This window comes from Chamaea fasciata, unplaced genomic scaffold (genome assembly GCF_029207755.1).
Source record: "Chamaea fasciata isolate MVZ Bird 193981 ecotype frontalis unplaced genomic scaffold, bChaFas1.0.hap1 SCAF_7, whole genome shotgun sequence".
NCBI lineage: Eukaryota > Metazoa > Chordata > Aves > Passeriformes > Sylviidae > Chamaea > Chamaea fasciata.
The window spans coordinates 39,245,448-39,267,184 of NW_027094092.1; the positions used below are offsets into that span (position 1 = coordinate 39,245,448).

At 39.6% G+C, this 21,737-nt stretch overlaps 2 protein-coding genes across 2 annotated transcripts; one reads left to right on the forward strand and one right to left on the reverse strand.

Moving 5' to 3' along the window:
- Positions 1-1,405: 1,405 nt before the first annotated feature.
- Positions 1,406-15,982, forward strand: GEMIN2 (gem nuclear organelle associated protein 2). Its single transcript, XM_066188462.1, has 10 exons — positions 1,406-1,537; positions 2,171-2,255; positions 3,402-3,491; positions 5,463-5,522; positions 5,694-5,804; positions 6,388-6,432; positions 7,127-7,195; positions 14,178-14,288; positions 14,491-14,549; positions 14,871-15,982. Exons 1-10 carry the CDS (start codon positions 1,416-1,418, stop codon positions 14,908-14,910), a joined length of 792 nt encoding a protein of 263 aa, XP_066044559.1. The 5' UTR covers positions 1,406-1,415; the 3' UTR covers positions 14,911-15,982.
- A 27-nt stretch (positions 15,983-16,009) lies between these two features.
- On the reverse strand, positions 16,010-20,948 carry TRAPPC6B (trafficking protein particle complex subunit 6B). Its single transcript, XM_066188463.1, has 6 exons — positions 20,781-20,948; positions 20,631-20,698; positions 19,475-19,592; positions 17,929-18,012; positions 16,833-16,926; positions 16,010-16,192 (listed from the first exon to the last, which is right to left on the reverse strand). The coding sequence occupies exons 1-6, from the start codon at positions 20,859-20,861 to the stop codon at positions 16,161-16,163; spliced, it is 477 nt and encodes a 158-aa protein (XP_066044560.1). The 5' UTR covers positions 20,862-20,948; the 3' UTR covers positions 16,010-16,160.
- Between the last annotated feature and the right edge of the window lie 789 nt (positions 20,949-21,737).

The window sequence follows — 21,737 nt, forward strand, 5'->3', positions numbered from 1 at the left end:
AATACCTATGCAGGAGAGAGAAATACATACATTGAGGAGAAGTATATACATTTCCAGTTTCAGTTTCCTCTTTCTCCACTGAGTCATATTTGCTAGCCATTGCATCAGCATTGTTGGCAAGACATGTTAGGAACTATTTTATTACCTGTGGAAGACTATCTGTAATAATTAAAAATATGTTGCTTTGTTTAAAAAGTATCAATGGAAAGTTCCAGAAAAATAATCTAAAGATAGAAAGTATATTTATAGTGTATTTATATCCATGGATTCTTGTTCTGTTCATAGTTCTGGACTTTACAACAAATAGGAAAAATAAGTTCTGAATATTACTAAAGTATTAGAAATGAACTTTATATAGCTGGACTCACCAAAGTTTTTGTCTTGATCATCAGTTAGCCTTTCCAAAATTATCACTGTAGGTTTAACTAAGCAGGTTTTATTTCTAGACGTGACTGCCAATTGTTGCATACTCAACTAGGACGTTAGATCCGGGTTCCAGTAATAAAACTCCCTGATACACGTAGGTGCTTTTGGAAACACCTTAAAACAAACAAAAGCGATTGGAGAGGAGGAGTTCAGGTAGATGTTTATTTAGAGCTACTGAAATACAGATTTGCAGGGGATTAAAAAAAAAAAGCAAGCTTTTTTTTAAACTTATGTCAGAAGTATCTAAAACTACTCTGAAATATTAGATCTAAATAGACTTTGCATGCAGAACTCATAGTTACATTTTGCGTAACAGGAATTTCATAATACACAATGGAAATTATTATAGCATCATCCTTCTGCTTTATATCTTACCTGGGGAAAAAGATGCCCCTTTGTGCAAATGCTGCCTCGCTTTCTGGCATGTGAGTGCTCCCACATTTTAGTCTTCAGAACTCATACATCAAGAACTCAGGGGTTGACCCTTCCAGAATGGGAACTCTGTGTAAATTTATAACCATTAACTTGTATGTTAATTTGACTTTAACCACAGATCTCAAAGCATTTCAAGGAAGGGACAAATATTATGAATACTGGGTGTTCACAGGTAAAATAAGAGAGTACTAATGAGCTTTAAAGAACTTTCGGCAAAAGCTACAGTGTATTAGAACAATGGCACAGGACCTAATGAAAGAAGTTATTAAAGATTTACACCAATTCACCACAAAAATAGGCCTGGTTTGATGGGTAGTGAATCGGCAAACCCCTTTCTGCCACTGCTCTTTGGCCATTTTTCCTTTATTCCCCTGCGGTGGTTTCCAGGGCAGCCAAGACGCCCAGAGCAGACGGCGACAATCAGGGCGCACGGCCGCGGCTCGCTCATGAGCGCGCACGGCCCGGGCGGCGCCGAGCTCCGCGGGGACGCGGCGGCGCCCGCGCTCTCGCGAGAGCAGCGCAGCCGCGCGGGCGCTGCCGCCGGGCCCGCGGCCATGGAGCCGGGCCTGGAGGAGCTGATGCCGCGGCTGCTGCCCGTGGGCGACTGTGACCTGGCCGACGACTTCGATCCCACCGTGCCTCCCAGGACGCCCCAGGAGTATCTGAAGCGTGTCCAGTGAGTGGCGGGGCGGACGAGCTGGGGTCGGACCCGTCTCTTCCCCCGAGAGCGGCGCGGCAGCGTGCGGTGCTGTCCTTCGCCGGCATAGTCGGTGTTTTACACACCTGCAGGAGGGGCAGGTACCGATATCTTCCCTCTCGTGACCGGCGACAAAACTCAAGCAAACGATATGAAGCTGTGTCAGGGGTGGTTTAGGCTGGATATCAGGAAAAGGTTCTTCACCCAGAGGGTGGTTGAGCATTGGAGCAGGCTCCGTAGGGTAGTGGTCACAGAAACAGGCCTGACAAGAGTTCGAGAAACATTTGGACAGCGCCCTCGGGCACAGGGTGTGATTTCTGGGCTGTCCTGTGCACGGAGCTGGTCTCAATGATCTTGACTGGTCCCTCCATGATTTTATGAGTATTTCAAAGACATCCGATATATATATTATATGTATGTATAAAACATATATATATATATATATATATATATATATGTACACACACAGTACGTGTATATATGTACACACAGTATGTTTGTATATATATACACAGTATGTGTATACATATAACATATATATACACATATATGTGTGTATATATATATGTTGCAGGAGAGAAAAAATGCAGCCTACTTGATTCTATTTTGTAGGATTGAAGCAGCTCGATGTCCTGATGTGGTGGTGGCACAAATAGATCCCAGAAAATTAAAAAAGAAGCCAACAGTAAACATTTCAGTAAGTTTGAGAGCTTTTACATGTTTTGAGAGGGGAAAAAAAAAAAGGGGGGAAAGATGTTACTGTAATGATTGTATTAATTTTGGGGAGTCAGTGATGTAACTAAAAAGCACTGCTAGATTCCAAAAGCATCTACAGAATTAAATGTGTGTGTTTGAAGAAATCCCTGCTCAATTGCTGGGTAACAGCAGTCTTTCTAACTGATTAAATTGATAATCCCCATACTATTTGATACGCAGCAGACTATTTTACTGTCCGAGGAAATCAAATATTGCATTAAATTTTACAATTATTTAATCATAAAACATGCATAAATTTTAGAAGAAAAATATATCCATACCTGTCTTCGGGTTTAAGTCTATATCTAGCATAAGGGTACTAATTGCAGCTAAGCTTTACTAAAGTTAGATGAAATTCTAGCACCACTTCTTTCCTTTTGGAAGGAGTATTTTATCGGAACTTTTCTTTATTGTTGAAGCAGATTTTTCTGTTGTTGCGTTGCCCCACCAGCTTGGTTTTTAATCTGTTTTCAAATAGTTTGCCTTTTTCCAGTGACAACGATGTAATCTGAGATTTCACTACCAGATTTCTCAAAGAAAGTTTCTAATACTGACATGACCTTGTAACTCCTGTAGCCATTCTCTTCATCTGCCTCATCTGTGTGTAGTGACATTCTTAAAGACTTGTAGAAAGAATTTGTTTAGTAACTCTTTCATGCTAATCTTTAAAGAGGTTATGTCTACTTAACTATGTGACTTAATTTCCTAGATGGCTTTATGGTCTTCTGTCTTCCCCAGCTTACGGTTTTGACAGGTGGAATGCCTAAGATTGATAGTATCTGCCTCAGATAAGGAAACAGCATCCTGCTTTTTATGAGCAGGAGATTAAATCAGAACAATTGCTGAAAGGAAGACCTTAAGTAATTCTTTGACAATGCATTTTGAACACTTAGTTTTCCTTCTTATGTACATAGGAGAAGAGTCAAACCAAAATCTTAACTCAGCCTTGGATGTGGTTATGAAATTACAGATGAAGATTTAAAGGATATTGTTTACCCAACAGTAAATATTTACTGATTCTCTTGTCCTTAAGGATTCTTCTTATAAAGCTCTTTTTACATTGTAATTATTGCCAGTGTTTTCTCAGATTTCTGGATGTCAGCCTGCTCCTGAGGGATATTCTCCAACACTCAAGTGGCAGCAGCAGCAAGTGGCCAACTTCTCAGCTGTTCGTCAGGTACAAGATAGTCTGTGAGGAGTCTTGCATGGTCTAGACAGGACATGCCTGTGCTTTACAGGGGATAATTTTATATCTAGTATAGAAAAGTTATGATTTTGTAGCAGGATAGATGTTTATAGGCAAGTGTTTCAAGTTCTTGAAAGCTAATTGAGCATATACGGTGTGGCTTTTAAATCACTTGATGAAACTCTTGAGACTCACATTTAAGAAATTCTCCTTCAACAAAATATGTCTGTATTTAGATTAAATTATATGGCATAGTTGAGGAATGACAAAAACCCCTATGAGGTTATGCAGTTATATTAAAACATACTGCTTGCAGGAAATGTTCTGCAAAATTCAACATTAACTAAGAACCAAGTGGATTCTAACCCTTTCAGGAGATTTATAAAGTCCATTCATACAGTCCATTTAGGAGCCTGTTGACAGAGGTGGCAACCCATTATGAGGAGAAATACTGATTTGGTAAAACATATTTGTAAGGTTGAAGAGTTAGCACTGATTTTAATCTTTCCTGATACATTTGCACCCTGCTTGAAATAACACAACAAGAACAGAAAATTAAGCAGTCTCAAAGGGTAAAGGTTCAGCTAAGCTTTACCAAAGTTTTAAATTGAAGGAGGGTCGATTTAAATTAGATATAAGGAAGAATTGTTTTTACAATGAGGGTGGTGAAATACTGGCACAGGTTGCCCAGAGAGGGGTGAATGCCCTCCCCCAACACTAAAGGTCAGGTTGGATGAGGCTCTGAGCCTGATCTAGTTCAAGATGTCCCTGCCCATGGAAGAGGGGTTGGACTAGATGGCCTGTGAAAGTCCCTTCCAACCCAAATCTTTCTATGATTCGACTATTATCTATGCACAGTTCAAACAGGGTGAAATGGAAAATATAATAAAGATGTAGGTAGAGGCCATTTGTGACTCCAGTGCTGCAAAGAGCATGTTTACAGTGCATTGATGCTACATTGTAGGCATACCTCAGGTACTGAGGTGTGACCGGCTAGGAGCTGCTCTAGCACTGAGCTCTTCATCAGCTCATTTACCATGTTTTTTTCAGGGAGGAAAATTTAGTGAAGGAGGAGATCTGTACCACTGCATCTACATTGTAAACAGTAATTGAGCTACCCCTGTTTCTGTGAGAGATCATATTGCATCCTGTATATTAGGCATAATCTAAGGTTTTAGCAGAACTAAGGAAACTGGCATCTAAAGGCTTATTCACTGTATAGGTATTTCTTTTATGCTCAAATCAGTTGTCTTCTTACCTGTGCCTGAATTAACACTGAAATGTGAGACTATCCAAAGAAGTATTTAAAACCCAAAAAAGAGCATCAGATTTCACCTGTTCAACCACTGCATCAGCTGCTGTTACTTACAGCATTTTATGGTGGTCTTTTATACAGTTACAGTAACATTTGGAGTGGGAGACAAGTTTTCTTCTGCTACAGAACATTTACAGCTCTCTACAAGTAACTGTTAAAGGAGGCTGATTTGTTTTACACATATTTCCTGCCAGGTAGAAGAAATGTGCAAAGAAACCACACTTGCCTTCTTTCAAACAATTCTGTAGACCTCTGATACAGATACAGACCACTGTTGGAAACAGAATACTGGCTTTATATGTGCTTTTGGATTAAATCAAAGTGGTTTTTTTTCTTAAGATTGTTCTAACAAGAAAAGTCTTCTAGACTATTAAAGCTTGCTACTTCAGCTTAACCTAATGTGATGGACTTCAAAATGCCTTCAGCTTTAACATTACTTTTAAAATCTCAGTGTGAGCATCTTAATTACATTTCTGCTAAGAGGCATAGAAAATATTTAGTCAGTTGTGCTGGCTGTTTATCTACTAACTTATATAAAGTAATAAAATATTCTTTTCATACATTTTAAGAATAATGAAGAGCCCTTGTGGCTAGGATAAAATAACTGCAGCGTTAAACTGGGATTTGACTTTGTTTTAATTACCCAGAGCCTGAACAAGCACAGAAATCACTGGCGGTCACAACATTTGGACAGCAATGTTGCTATGGTGAGTAGATTTCATAACAGCACTCTGTGGTTTGTTTTCTCAGTTATTGAATTCACAGTTAATCTTGCTTTACAGTCGCATTCAACAATTTATGAGTATTATCAAGTCTTCTCTCCAGTGTCTTCAAGATAACAGTATTACACAGTTTTCATTTATTTTTATTTATTTCAGCCAAAATCAGAGGATGAAGAAGGCTGGAAGAAGTTCTGCCTTGGTGAAAGAGTATACTCAGAAATAGATGCACTGTCTGATAATGAAAATTTAGGAATTGATTACATGAAGGTGAGTATAGGACTTCTGTTTAATTTTCAGAAGCTATTTTCTAGACTAGCGGCCCCCAGAAACAATCCTACTGTTCATTATCACTTTGTGCCAAGTAGAAAGTAGGCTCTGGTGATCCCAGAAAGTCCCAATGTACATTCCTTTTATGCAGAAACCAAGTGAAGCAGAAAATAAGTCCATGTCTTGAGTCATAATTTGAAGAGTTCCTTCATCTCTTATCAGCTAAAGTCCTTATTTGTTCTCACTGAACAGAATGGAAGCTTTTTTTCAGTCTGCTTTAGTGTTTTGTTGCATTGTGATAGATGGTTACCCTCCTCATATGTGGTACCCTACAAATGTGTTCTTTACTGCATCATTTTGAAAAAACAAAACTTTAACAAGTAACAATAGAAGCAAGATGCTATGGTACTTCACTGGACCTTCAACTTTCTTGAAGATACTTTTTTAATAAATTTCAAAGATCAGAACAGACTCAAATCACCATAAGTGTCTGAACATCAAATTGAAATTTTAGTATGTTCTAAATTAGAACAAAAATGGTTGTGATAATGTTTGCATTTTCCAACTTGCTTGTTTTTTTCAGGTGGGCTTTCCCCCTTTGCTAAGTATTGTGAGCAGGATGAATCAGGTAAGCCTACCTCTTCGAATCATATAGTGACATTCTCTAAATCATTATTTCTCATGTCTGCTGCAGAAGGCTTATCTATTTTTCTTTGCCTGGAGTAGGCAGTTGTTTATTACTTAATGCTATTCATTGTACACACAGAAAGAAAATTTGTATTCGTTATCTCACATTCACCTACAAATAACTTTACAAGCAAAGATTTTTCATGACTAGTTCTCAAAGTATCTTGTTGTTGTAGTTTCTATATAGCACATTTAACATTTGAATTTTTGCTGAATACCCCAATAGGTGCTTTACAATGTTTTTAAATTTCTCATGTAGTGTTTTAAGTGCAGTCCTTCAATTTGATTGTGAACTTTTATGTACATTGCAAGGCTAGAAGAATCACATCTTTCCTTTACTACATTTCCCACTTGCCACCATTATACGCAACCAACCAACCAGTGTGATGCCTTTTTCCTAATCTGTAGCTACTTATCCATAACTTTTCATTAACATAGAAAATTACTTCATTTCATACTAAGTTCTTTCCAAAAAGTGATACTTTAATATTACTTTACCCTTATATGTAACTTCAATCTGGAATAAATACTGTGGAGTAGAAATACTTTTTATGTAATAAAATCCTCAGGTGAAAGAGCAGCAAAACAGAACAGTGCAGATTACTATATTGTCTCTTTCTGTTCCTCTTTTGAAGGCAACAGTAACCAGTGTCCTAGAATACCTGATAAGCTGGTTTGGAGAGAAAAATTTTACTCCAGAACTGGTAATTTTTAATTTATTCTAACTACTTGCACATGAATGCATTAAACAAATTGCTTGCAGTTTTCTATTACATAATTTTAATTTTCTAAGGAGTTCTCTAAATGGTTGTATCACATTGTTACTTTCAAAACTTTCTTGATTAGATACTAAATGAGTGTTCATAGTTGTTTTTGGAAGGGGTTAATTATAAAACATAACTGTCGTTGTTGTGACCGTCATGACAAAGTGACACAGCAGACTCTTCAGAAGGCTTCTGTTTCGTATCACAGTGTGCTGTCTTTTATACACTTAACAAAGCTTACGCTCCACTCATTGGTCACAAAAAATAAACACAACAGTCATTGGCACAAAAAGTCTCCACCGCTATTTTCAACCAACATTCACAAAACTTCTCCAAGCACACTTCTTCCAGCTGCAGATTATCTATCTCCTTCTCCTCTCCTCAGTTTCCATGCCAATGACGTTGGTGAAATTCCTTCCGGGGTAAACACAGCTGTTACCAGTTTCTTCTTCAGCTAACCTACACTTTGGGCTTACAGTCCAGCTGAAGCCCCTTCTACAATTCCCCCTTTTTGTATTTGAATCACAAAGACTACTGCTAAAGACTTTTGCAGGTCCCTTTGCAAATATCCAAGCAGATAGGGGAGACACAAAACAATGGTTACAACCACCAGCAAAATTAACAGTTTTCAACAACAATACCCCAAGCTGTTCAACAATACCCCAGCTTGCAAGGAAACCAATCATTCCCATCCTTCATCCACCTGCAACTGACCAACTCCTTCCTTCAAATCCAAAATGCTCCCCTGAACTGACCCAATGTGATCTGACAAGCCCATACAAAGCATGCCCTCAAAATCCTGACATCCATAACCATGTGCCAGCAGTAAAAAAAATACACCAACAAGGCAGATAGAAAATGGATTTTCAGATGCTGTTACAGACCCTTACATCCATAACCATGTGCCAGCAGTAAAAAAAATACACCAACAAGGCAGATAGAAAATGGATTTTCAGATGCTGTTACAGACCCTGCAGTCCCTTAATGACGCATTTATGGTATAATGGTACCTTGACTTTTAGTTAAATAAATTTTTCTCTACACAGAGTTACATTGTTGTGGCTAAGACACCAAGTCATCTGTCCAGTCACCAATTAGAACTAAGTAGCATCCACTTAACTTTACAACTGCCTGCTGCTATCATAATGGGCAACTATCCTAGTTGTTTAAGATGTGGAGTTTCAGCTACTAATTCAACACCCTTATCCAAAGGCAACACCTCTCCCCTGGGTACATTAAGCTCCTCTATTTTGGGACAGTAAGTGCTGTGTAAAGGGAAGACACATTACTCAGTGCTGCCACCCTCTCGTGGAGAAGTGCAAAGAACTAAAGTAAAGGTAACATCCACATATTTGAATTTGGGTTTTCAGCGTGAATCAATATCCCCATTTACTTTGCCCTGAATTATTATCTTCACAACATGTTCTTTGAGGGTCCATGCTTCAATCCACCTGATGGCCAGTATCACCCACACATTCTGCTTCAGTTGTGGGACCATCCATACTGTTCCTTCCTGTGTACTCCAGGTAAAGCTTAACACAATGAGCAGAAACCCCAACAAGGGCCATTCTCTGTCAAAACACAGGTATATCCCCTTCCCCACGCTATTAATTCCACTGGGCCAGTTCACATTCCAGTAATTAAATCCTTAACCCATATCTTAATATTTTTGCGAAAATTTGGCTCTTTAGAATACAAAGAAGAAAAATGATAAAATATAGGAGACAATTGTGAGTCAGATAAAGGATGCAAAAAGTTTAACGCATAAACATCTTTATCTAACCTCACTTGAGGTGGCTCCCATTGCATTCCCCCTTTTTGTTTTTGAACCTGGCACTTCAAAACACCATGAGCGTGTTCAATAATTGCTTGACCTGTTAAGAGTATGGTGAATACCAGTGGAATGATCAACACCCCAAGCACAGAAAAATGTTTGCAGTTTTTGTGAAACATGTGCCAGGCCATTATCGGTCTTTATATGCGATGGAACACCTAAAACATAAAAGGCATGGCAAAAATGATAAATAACATCCCAAGCTGTTTCACCTGCAAACGTTGACATGTTCACCTGCAACCATGGCATGAGAAAAAGTATCAATTGTAACATGAACATACTTTAAATTACCAATTTCAGGCATTTTTGTAACATCAGTTTGCCATTCTTGCAAAGGGAGTAAACCTCTAGGGTTGCTACCATAATATTGTGAAATATGAGTCATATGACAATCAGGACAAAAAGAAATAATGGATTTTGCTTCACTGAGTGATAACTTAAATTGTTACTGTAATGCCTGAGCACCTTGGTGAAAAAATTGATGAGATCGATCAGCTTGCTGTAACGTATTAAGTACCGTTTTGGCTGCCATAGCAGCCACAGGGGAATCCACATAATCAAAGAAAGTCCAGGTAGCGATGTAGGACTACAAATATGCATAATAAAATAGGAATGTTTTTGATTACAAATAGCAGTCCATAATTTCAGCAACATGACAAGTAATGGTTTGTCTTTTATGTTTATAACACAGCTTGATCTAAATTTTTAACTAAATTAGCAACATAAACAGAATCAGCAGCTATATTTACAGGATTAGAAAATAAAGTAAATGCCAAAAGTAGAGCACAAAGTTCAACCAACTGAGGAGACCCTTGTTGAATCATCACTTCATATTCCCAATAGTCATCCTTTTTCCAGCCTACAGCAGCTTCTCCAGTTTTCCCTGATCAATCTGTAAAAACTGTTATACCTTCCACTGGAACAGGAGAACAAATTTGTTTCCCCTGGAAAGGAATATCCCTAGCCAAAGTCAGAATAGGATGAGAAGGTAAATGATATGTTATTTGGCCTGTAATATAAGATAAAGCAGATTGCAATTCATGATTATTTTGAAAACACCACTCAAAATACCATTGTAGTACAGGTATCACAATATACAGGATCATGGCCTAACATTTCATGATGTCTGCGTTGATCTGTCACTTTTTGAGTCCAACATATCTGAAGTACTCCTGTAGATTCAAAACCTCGTGTACCATGACTCCAGTTCACTGCATTTGGAACACAACTCAAAAAAGGAACAAGTGTAGCAATACAAGTTCCTTTTTGAATAACAAGAGGAGGTTCACTGACCAACACCATAGCATGAATTTGTCCCAAACAATCAGAATCAATAATACGTACATGTACATTAATACCTTGAATAGTACGACTAGATTTCCCCACTAAAAAGGCACTCAAACCCTGTCCTATGGGACCACAGGCATGAAGAGGCACTTTACATATTTGTCTTGTCAAAATGGTCACTGTGTTGGCTGTGGGTATATCAATCCCTGTGGAGCCACTTGTGGCCCCTGAGTATTGTTTGCAAGTGGATAGCTTTGCTGGGAGGGCTGGTGGCTGTTGGGGTATTTGTGTTCCCATGCATTTCTTTGCATTCTTCTCCCCACTGCTGTCCATTTCCATTGATATTTTGATCTACATTGTTTAGCATAATGTCCCAATTTACCACAATGATTACAATTCATTTTATTGCCTGGATTTATCTTAGATTTTACTTTTTGTTCATCATTTTGTAGGCAATGTGCCTTTAAATGCCCTTGTTCTCTGCAAGTAGAACATTTTTGTGGAGGCCTTAGGACTGCTGCCAAAGCAGCCATTTTATGCTCAACTGTGCCAACTTTTGAACAAGCAGTTATAATATCATCTAAAGAGGGATCTCCTGGCAAAGACTCGATGATTTTTCAGCAGTCCTCATTCACATTTTCTCTAGCCAATTGTTTGCATAGAATTTGTCTCAAATTTTCATCATCTACTTGTTTCTCAATAGCTGCAGCAACCTTTTCCACAAAATTGCAAAAAAGGTTTCTTTATCCCTTGTTGTATAGTAACATACCTCTGTTGGGGAGTTGCCATTTCCATTGTTTTAATTAAAGCACTCATACCTAATTGTTGAGCCTGTGCCAAACTTAGAGGGTCCCATCTTGCCTGTAAGTCCAGATTTGAAAAAGGTCCATTGCCTAACAAGGTGCCAACTCCTACGGCATGATGGGGGTCCTGCTGACATAATTGCATGTTATTCAAAGCTGTTTTTTCAGCTAATTGTCTATAGGTATTTTGAAATACACCGTATTGTACTGGCTGAAACAAAATTGTACCAAAATGCATAATATCATATGGAGCAAGCACATCAGCATTAATAACACGAATTAATTGCATTTCTTCTGAAGAACTAATACCATATTTAGCTACCTTTGCCTGGAGGTCTTGTATGAACTTCCATGCAAAAACATGATAGCTATCATTTTGTCCTGAATTAGGAGCTGCTTTAAAAATAGGAAAGGCCATAGGCTCATTACAAGCAGCTTTCAAATCAGCACTCTGCATTTCCAACATTTTTGGTGGACCTATTTTTTCTACTTAATCCCAATCCCCCCATTTCAGCTGCTTTCTTTTTAACATGCTCCCAAAACTGTAGAGGCTGTTGAGGGGTCACAGTCACTTGGCAAGGAGGTAAAGTCCAAGGAGCAGCAGGCTTACATCTATTATGGGTTTTGCCACAAACAGATCCATGGACCAGTTCAGATTTTCTGGTCACTGGCATTTCATCATCTTCACTATCACTGCTAGGCAGTGGAGGATATACAGCGTTAATGATTTCATTTGTTTTTGCAGTTCAGGGGGGAGTGGGGGGGCAGACGGCTTGGCTTGTTCTTCAGTTTGTTTCTCCTGTAAAATCATTCCAGCTAACTGCGGTGCAGGAATAACGTATTTTGACTTGGTACTTAATTCAGCTAGCTGCTGCGCAGGGGAGGGCTACACAGGAGGCTTAACATAGTTTTTCGGGAACAGATAGCAAGAGGCATTATTTTTGAGAAAACTCAGAAGTAGCTCCAGCAGGCTGTACTTCAGGGGAAAACCCATTCTCAAGCTGAATGTCACTTTTCTGTTGTTCCCCATTAACTTCAGTTTCTTGCTCTGAAGAAGAAACTTCAGTTTCTTCTCCTACTCCCTCTTACCCTGCTGTGTTTTCCATTCTTTTAATATCTCATAAAGCAATCTCCAAGTAGTAGCCAGATCTGCAGCCGCCTTATCCCCTTTAGATACTACGTCCCGTAGTCTCTCCCCAACTTCCTTCCATGCTTTAACAGTAAAGGCAGTACTTGCGTTAGTCTCAAAATCTTGTGACTTTGCCCACAATAACACACTACAAAGGGCATAGTCAGAAGTCTTAATACCTTTTCTTTTCAACAACGCTCTCCATGTACATAAAACAATCTCTTCTTCACTTGATAAATTATTTCCCGTTATATCCCCAGTGGCTCACCTGTACCCCAGGTGTCAAAATTAATCAGGTCCGGACGAAGCAGCTTCCCCTGCTGCTCCCTGCTTCGCTGGGTTCCCGTCCCCCGCCTGTACCTCCCTCGTACAGCCCGCAGATCATGCTCAGCGCCACCAGCTGTCGCTGTTGGGACGGTCACCACCAAGTGACACAGCAGACTCTTCAGAAGGCTTCTGTTTATTATCACAGTGTGCTGTCTTCTATACACTTAACAAAGCTTACACCCCACTCACTGGTCACAAAAAATAAGCACAACGTTCATTGGCACAAAAAGTCTCCGCCGCTATTTTCAACCAACATCCACAAAACTTTTCCAAACACATTTCTTCCAGCTGCAGGTAATCTATCTCACTCTCCTTCTCTCCTCAGTTTCCATGCCAACGACCTTGGTGAAATTCCTTTCATGGGTAAATACGGTTGTCATCAGTTTCTTCTTCAGCTAACCTACAGTTCAGGCTTATAGACCAGCTGAAGCCCCTTCCACACATAACAGATACAGACATAAAAAGTACTGCCCAAACTCCCTCCCCTTTGTATCACTCGCCCCACTAACTTAAGCAATGAGGCTTGATGAGTATCAGGGTTTAGGAGAGGAGAGAGATCACAGCAGCTTTGCTGTCAGGGTGCTCCACGCTATTTACCAGCACCTCCAATTTAGTTTGGAGGCACATTTCAGTGTGTTGGCAAAGACACCTTTAATCTTTCCACATGCAGCGCAGACCAGCAAGCTTGGCTGCATTCATGCGGTGACAAATCAAACCTACTAAGAACTCCAGATTGACAGGCTACATTGACATGGAGTTTGGCCACAACTAGACTGACCAGCTGTGTAATGGCACCATAACTACTGAAGACCTTGGTGGTCTCCTTCAGTACCACAAAGCAAAAGAGTAATGAAAAATTACATGATGCTTAGCATAGTTTCACTGGGTTTTTTCAGTCACTTAAAGACTTTTCATGTTCTGTCCTTCCCTATAGAAGACTGTTTTCTTTTTAACCAGTATGTATATTGCAGAGAATGTGCACATTGACTTTTAGGTTAGGTCCCAGAATGAAGGCCACTAAATACTGTGATTAAATTATGAAGTTAGACTGGTATGAGAAATTAAGTCTGTAAGAATGCAGTAGAATTCAGAGATGTAAAACTGTAAAGACATATAGTCTCAGTGGTGCAAATCTTAAAGCAGATCTAACCACTAATTCCACAAAGATCTGAGTTCATACATTCAGTCTTCAGGAATGTTTTTTCACAGATAGTGAAATTAAAACTTAATTGCCAAGTAATAATGTTTAGATACTACTAAAATAATCCTTCAGACTACAATAGCATCAGCTGTAATAATTTTTATCTTGGCCAGCAGTCAAAAAATGCCAGGAAACCCAGTAGTGCTCACAAGAATCTTATCTAGAGACAGAGAACTCTCTACCATGTAGCGTCTAATGTGCTTTTCAAAATTCAATTATGGCATATAGCACTTAAATGCAGTTTTGAGACCTACACTTCAGTCCTGCTCTATATAACATGGATTGCTTGAATCTTCAAGGAAGTGATCAGAATTAAAACTTTGTTATTTGAATCCTCACAGGGTAGATGGCTTTATGCACTGTTGGCATGCCTTGAAAAACCTTTGCTACCTGAAGCTCACTCCCTTATTCGACAGCTGGCAAGACGATGTTCAGAAGTCAGGGCACTGGAGGTAAGATTTAATATAACTGTGCAGAGGGCTCAGTGAATTTAGCAAGCAAGGAGGATCATTTTTCAGAAGTCTTAATTATTTTTTCATGTCCTAAATTTGCTTGAGAATGAAAGGAAGACTAGAAATACACATAACATGGCATGTAACAGCTTCTCTATTTGACACAGGTAACAAAAGAATTGTTGTAATACCTCTTTTCCAGGAGAGCAAGAATGAAGAACAAATATCAGCTCTGAACTTGATAATCTGCTTAGTTAGCAGGTAATGCAACTTACACACCCAAACCAGTAATGTATGTCCAGCATAAATGTGATTATTTGTACTAACCTAAATCCTTTTAAAAGTGAAAGTCAGTAAAAGTACCCTGGGCCAATGCAGCAAATATACTTAGTTGAAAGGATTTAAGATATACCTAAGAGTAAAGTAAGCTTATTTTTTTCTTCGGATGAACCCCCTGAACCATGAAGCCACAATTATGACAGCAATACTATAAGATGAACTAGAAAGCAATGGGTCAGACAACTTGATGTAAGAAATATGGTGCATTGGAGGTTTCTTACCATATTTCCACTTCATTCCTAGGTACTTCGATCAACGTGACCTGGCTGACGAGCCTCCCTAGGCTGTTTTGAGAACACCCAGTATTTTGCATTGCCACAATACAAACAGCATTACCAGAGTGAACAGCAGGACACTGTGCTGTTCAGATCTGAAATACTACATAATCCCTTCAGAACACGCTAATGCATTTGGGACAGCTGTGAATTACTTCAGCTGAGTTTTAGCTGAGATTGTCAGTGTCTTCAATACCATCATCACCATCATCATAAAGTGGTAACTGAAGTGTCCAGCATCATCTCTCAAGCTCCTGTCTTTGTAAACTACATTCTTGGTTAGAAATTTCTACAATCTGAGTAATCTATGGACACTGCTATTAAGTGAAGTCTGAGGTTACATTACAAATTATTCTTTTTCTAACAGACTTATTGAGGACTTTTTAAATAAAACTAAAGGATTTTAAAGACTTTTCTTAAACATTGTGGATTTTCTCACTCCATATTTTTTAACAACAGCCTTACTATAGAAATCTACACAGCTGAATGTGTTTTTTCAAGTTCTGGTGCCTGAGCTTCAGCACTGCTTAGCAGTTCAACTACAGCCAGCATATTACTGAAACAATTGTTTCAGTAATGTAAACATTCTACTTCTTAAGTAGCTAGCAATTAAAAACAATTACACATAAGTTTACACTTATGCACAATAAGGTGGAATAAATTTTCTTCTTTGGCCAGTATACACAACCTTAGGCATAAATCATTCTGACACAAGGAACAGCTGCTAATTTTAGGGACAGGAGAAACTGATGAATTGTGTAAAAAAATGTTTTCTTCTACTGCCCAGAGGACATTCTACAGAGGTCTCCACCTAACATCTTTAATGATGTGTGAACTGTTGGTTCACGTGTTAGCGGGCTCCATCAAAGAAATACAAAAGCAATCGCTGCCTCCCAGTTCAGAGTAAATGGGGAACAAAATACAATTAGTTTCTTATTCAAATTTAGTCTTGGTCAGGATTTTTTTCTCTGTTCTCAAACTCTGCCACTGGTCTTCCAGGCTCTTTTGGTAATTGAAATGTTTTGCTGAATATGTAGAGTACACAGTTTTTACCATGTGGACATTATTACTTTGGTATAGAATAAATTTCATACCAAGACACAAGCATGGTGTTAAGTTATTTTGATTAACATTTATTATATATTTTGGAATGGTGCTGCACGCTGCTATAATTTACATATTATATACAAGACAGAGCCAAGATACTGAATCCACGTACAAAGGCTTTGTAAAGTAGATACCAAGATTTGAATGTGCTCTACATCTTCTGTATCATCACCTGAAATTTACCTGCAGGAAAAGCAGAGTCAGATAACATTACTACCATTAGAATTATTTCTCTGAGTAATTATTTTCTTTTAAAATTTTTTTCAAAGAAATAGTAAGGAACTTTTCAGTCTTACAGTTTGATTGTAAACAGTTGAGCCATTATTTAAATTTAGCATTTAAATTTTAATTCCACGCTGAACAGCTTTTTTCTTTTTTTCTGTAAGTTGACCATGTCCCACATCACACCAGTTTTGTTAGCTAAACATAAAATTTGTGCTGTCTGTGGAAAACTTTTAACTGAGCAGCTTATGTAGTTACAATGGTCTTCACTTACTAACATTCTTAATAACTCCTATAGAGAAAGATCTTCACTTGCGCAAATAACCTTCTGGACAGACATCCTTACACATTTGATGCTTCTAAATGTAAATACAACATTTTAGTTTTGCTTTCCACTTGACACCATGGAGGCTTATTCTCTGTCAGTATTTTCTAAATACCAAAGGATTTAGTGGCAAGCCATATTCTGAAGTTCACATGGACTCGTATGGCCCAGCAGCTTCAAACAAAACCCACCTTGGAAAATGCTTATAACAGCAACACAGTCAGTCAGAAAAGTTACCAAGTAAGCTAATAATTGAATACTCCAAGTACTACTTACATGCAGGCATTGATGAAACCTCAGCTGTTACAATACTCTTTATTCCCAGATTTGATAGGCCTCCTCTGATTAGTCCACAGGTGAATGCTAAATACTAAATACAAAGTTGCACTTCACATTAGTGTCAACAGTGAAGTTTGTTGATAAAGATTGAAACTAATTACCCAAGAATATGACTTAATATTTCAACAACAGAAAACCATGGAGGTTTTGAGAGATTTTGTCAGGTCTCTTAAGAGATGAAAGCTCCAATATTTGGTAGAGTGGAGCTCACTACACAGACTGTTCTCATTAGAGGCAGAATTTTGAGTCACTTTCTCTTTCCATTAAACCTGTAGGAACTTAATATCCTTAAAACGATTATTCCCAAGACTTTGCTGAAATGAGGAACTGATATTAAAAGTCAACAAAGGAGAAACAGTCCAAGACAGCATTCTTGCACAGGTCATGCCATAATATACAAAGATACGCAGATATTTAAAATGTGTCTTGCAAAATAGAAGAAAGACACAAGAAAACCAAAAAAAAACAATCCCAAGGACAGTAGCCAATTGGGAGGACTACGATCAAGAATTAAGAAACCATAAAATAGAACTGAATATCCCATTTCTTAATCCACCTGAACCAAAGTGCTCTACGATTAGTTCTGCAGAGGGACTGATTTTACCTCAAGTATTACCATAACTCAGCATCTGCACTCAAAACTATTTTTAATTGGTGGAAGATCTTTCTGAACATTCACATCATCTCAGAAGCTTGTTTTATGTAACAAATAGCATCTTCCAAATGTGTTTTGGGAATTCTAAAGTTTCTGAAACCACATGCTTCCTGAAGAGAAAGAATTTGTGTGACAGTGGCAGGTAGTGGGAGACAAGCTTTCACCATGAAGTCAAATATAACAGCAGCAAGTTTCATGACAACCATGACCTTTTTTTTGGCTACAAATCAAATCCACTGTTCTAAAACAGGATGCCTTTCTAAAAAGAGAAGAGTTTGTATCTATTTCATTACAAAATTTAAACTTAATAATAGATCAAGGTAATTAAAACCAAACTGGTAGACCGCTCCCCCCCCCCCCAATAAAATCAAAGGGTACCTTTGGTGCATGTTCTAAATACTGCTTTCCTGCGGACATTTGTGTCAAGAGACGAAATTTATTATCTTGAAGGACATAAATACCCTGTTTGAAAAGAAAAAATGGAGGGGTTTAGTTAAATGTGCAATAATATAAAATCTACATTTTCTGTGAGTGGACTTTATTTCTAGGTAAAATATATATAATCTCAGGCTGAAAAATAAATTTTTAGACTAAGGCACATGTGATTTAAGTTTAAATTGTATTATTTGCTTAGAAGGAATATTAAAAGAAAATATACTTAATTGTGAGTATACAACAAAACCCCTAGATAATAATATGATCAGTTAACCCTAAAAAATCTTTATGTGCATCTGTTCTTGGAAGAGTCCTTCCAATGATCAGAAAAAATAGTTCCATACTAGAAAGTCTGTGGTAATATATCAAATGCATATTGATTTCTATATTCAAATCTCAATTTTCAATGGGTTTTGCACATCTCTATTCTTATTCTCAAATTCAGTAGGAATGATTTTTCTTAATAGCAGTACAGGCAACAGCACCCAGCAGACAATCAAAGTAAAAGTCTGACGTTTTCTGCAATACAATTTTGGGCAAAAATATGCATCTTAATAAATTAAGTATAAACACAGTATAGTTTTATCTACACCTGCCATTTTAATTTCCTTGCTATTGACTGTGCTACTTCAGAATTTCATAAGCCTTGAACTTAAATTAAGGCTGCATATACAATTAAGGCCTTAAGATCAATACTGCAGCTTTTTTGAATTAAAACCCTAGACTTCTGAAGTAATTGTTATCTGTTATTACTTGATAAGTCACTGAAAAATAAAACCTATTTTATTTAGCACAATCCTTCCAGAAATTCTCTTCTTCCTAATTTGACACAACAGGGAAATAGCTATAAGAAGACAAAGTCATTCAACAGGAAAAAGATTTTTTACTCTAGTAAAATGGCTCCTTAAGTTATTTTGATCCAGCTTTAAGAACTGTGGCTGTTGATATAGGAAAGCACATGGATACAGCTCAATGTCACCAACATGCGAAGCTGAGAAGTTTCTCATACAAGTATTTTCAACAGATTACAACTGTCTCAACCACTGAAAACTCTTAATATTCTTGAAAGTAATAAAATCACAACAGCCATTTATTTAAGTAGATGTCAAGAGACGAACATCACTTTTTCACTATTTTTTTGCTAACATTTATTAAGAGCCAGATTAAAAAGTTCTTGTTTAAATGTTAATCAGCTGTAATCATTACTGTCCTTTCTGTAACGCTGCAACAGTGCATATGAAATTCAAAGCGTTTAGTCTTTTCAAACAGGGTGGCAATAAAGACATCATAGGCAATTATTAAATTGTATTCTAAAGCTACATGGTAATATGAATATTGAAAAACGTGGTTTTTAAACAAAATGAATATAGAACATTCTGGGTTTCTTACCTGGTAATTAATTCTAGACCAAGAAAAACAAAAAAACACACTAGCAACTCAAAACTCTCACTGACTTGTCAAGTTAAATCTTAATCTACAGCATTAGTACCTGGTGATTAGTCCTTAGGTTATCTATTTGTTTTTTGAATACCGTTGTCCAAAAATCTTTGCAAATGAACTTCATAATATCTAATTCATCCTTGAACCTGGCAGTGTCTTTTGTAAACCTAAAAGAAAAGTGAGAAATGCATCAATAATGATGGTACACATAACCTGATCAATTAAACATATAAATAATTTTTAAAATTATACTATACAATGTAATTATTGAGGTTATTATAAAAATTAGTTTTCCAACCATTCTAGCTTCACTGTGTATTCATCAAGTATTTTAACTTCAGAGAAACAGTGTTATCTTACTATCTGCAATATGATAGCAGAATAAATTGTTTTAATTCCATGATTATCAAACATTGTTGACATACAGAAAGGTGGAAAGTGCTTCATCAGTTTTATCTTCAACAAAGTATCTAAATAGGAGATAAACAAAATGCTCACACCTATACTACTCCTTGGAAGGAGTCCTTCAAATAGGCAAAAGAGCTCTAACACAGGAATATGTAAAACTTGTTCCCATCTTCTAGAAGGGACCTCTTTCTCTTGCTTATTTCAGATTTCTCTCCCTTTATCCTCCTCGAGGGTCTTTATCTGGCACTAAAGGAACACTTCATTCAACAAAAGCATGATTAAGAAACTCGGGAGTCTCCACACGACCTCGGAACGAGGGCGCTGGAGTTGCCTCCCGGGTCCCCAAAGGGCCCGAGCTCCTCAGTCGCCAGGTCCCGAGGACTGAGAGCACTTAACAAAAACGAAATAGAGTAAGAGCCAATCATAAAATCATGCTTAAGAAGTAAATCAGGGAAAAAAAAGTCACAAAACGTAACAGACGCAGGAAACATGCAAAAGTCTACGCAATGTAGAATTAAAGATAAGCGTAAGTATTAAAAGTAATCGTGTACCCTGACTCGATTTTCATGACCGGAAGCACTAGGAAAACAACACTCCAAAACTGTCCCGTGGTACGCAAACACAGGTGCCCACAAGAATGAGATACGACAGGAGAAGATGCCACAACAACTGATGGTAAGAGGAACGCACTCTCCGTCCGGCCAAAGCACCACACTTTGCCCTGGCAGGTGTGCTTTACCGGCGAGGTGAAAGCCCCGGGAACGAGCAGCGGCTGCCGGGGCCCGGCGGGGACTCACCTCTCGATGAGCCCCTGCCCGACGCGGAAGCCCATGCTCTCCAGCTTGGTGGTGCAGCGCCCGTTCTCCTGCAAGACACAAGGCGCCGCGGCCGCAGCGTCAGCCCCGGCCGCTGCTGCACGGCCCCGGGGCGGCCCCGGCCCCACTCACCCCTTCGCCCTGCTCGGCGGCGCGGTACAGCCCCGCCACCATCTCGCTGTGCAGCAGCAGGAACAGCGCCTCGTCCGCCATCGCCGGGGCCGCCGCCCCTTCCGGGCGAGCCCAGACACCCGCGGGAGCTCCCGGCCGAGGCGGGACGGTCTGACAGTGCCGGCCGGGCCGGTCCTACCCGCCGGGGAAGCGCTGGGAAAGGGGCTCTCACGTTGAGGCTCGGCAGAGTGCGCGGAATCGGACAACGCCAGTAGCCCAGGGTCCGGAGTGAGGGCCGGAGCCGGGGATCAAACGCGCCCCTCCTGCGGAGCTGCCCCGCCCACCCTGTTACTGGAGCCAGGCGGAGCGCGAGTGTTACTGCCTTCAAGACAGCGCCGTGCCCCTGCCCGCCGCGGGGGACTACAGAGGGACGTCCGCTGCAGCCGGGGAAGAGCCTGGTTCAAAGCCTCGCCGCCGCCCCAGGCGCCGTGACTACGGCGCAGTGCGGAGCTTCCCTGCCACGCCGCTCCGGGCGGGACGTGGGGGCAGGGACAGCCCCGGCGCGCGCCACCCGTCAGCCCGCCACCCCAGCCAGCGTCAAGTAACGCCCCCGTCTATTGGCTCGTCGGGCAGCCGCCTCTGATAGCGCAGCGGTGATTGGCCCTCGCCCGAGTCCCGAGCGTGCCGGCTGTCGCCCCCATTGAGAGTGAGAAAGCAGGATGTGTCCAAGGTGGGTGGGAACAAGCGGCCTCGAAGTGGTTTTCTGATTGGGCTAGAAGGAAATGACGTTTAAGTTCTTATTAGCTCTGCGTCATGTCACTCTGGCTACTCCTGTCATTGATTCGTAGAGCTACCAGGCAGAGCCTTCCTCTAATTGGGCGGCCGGGATGCCAGTCTGCCCCTGGGCTCCGTGATTGGTGTGCGCTTTTGGCGAGCCATTGTGAGAGGCGTGCTCTTTCCTCTAGTGCCCGGTGATTG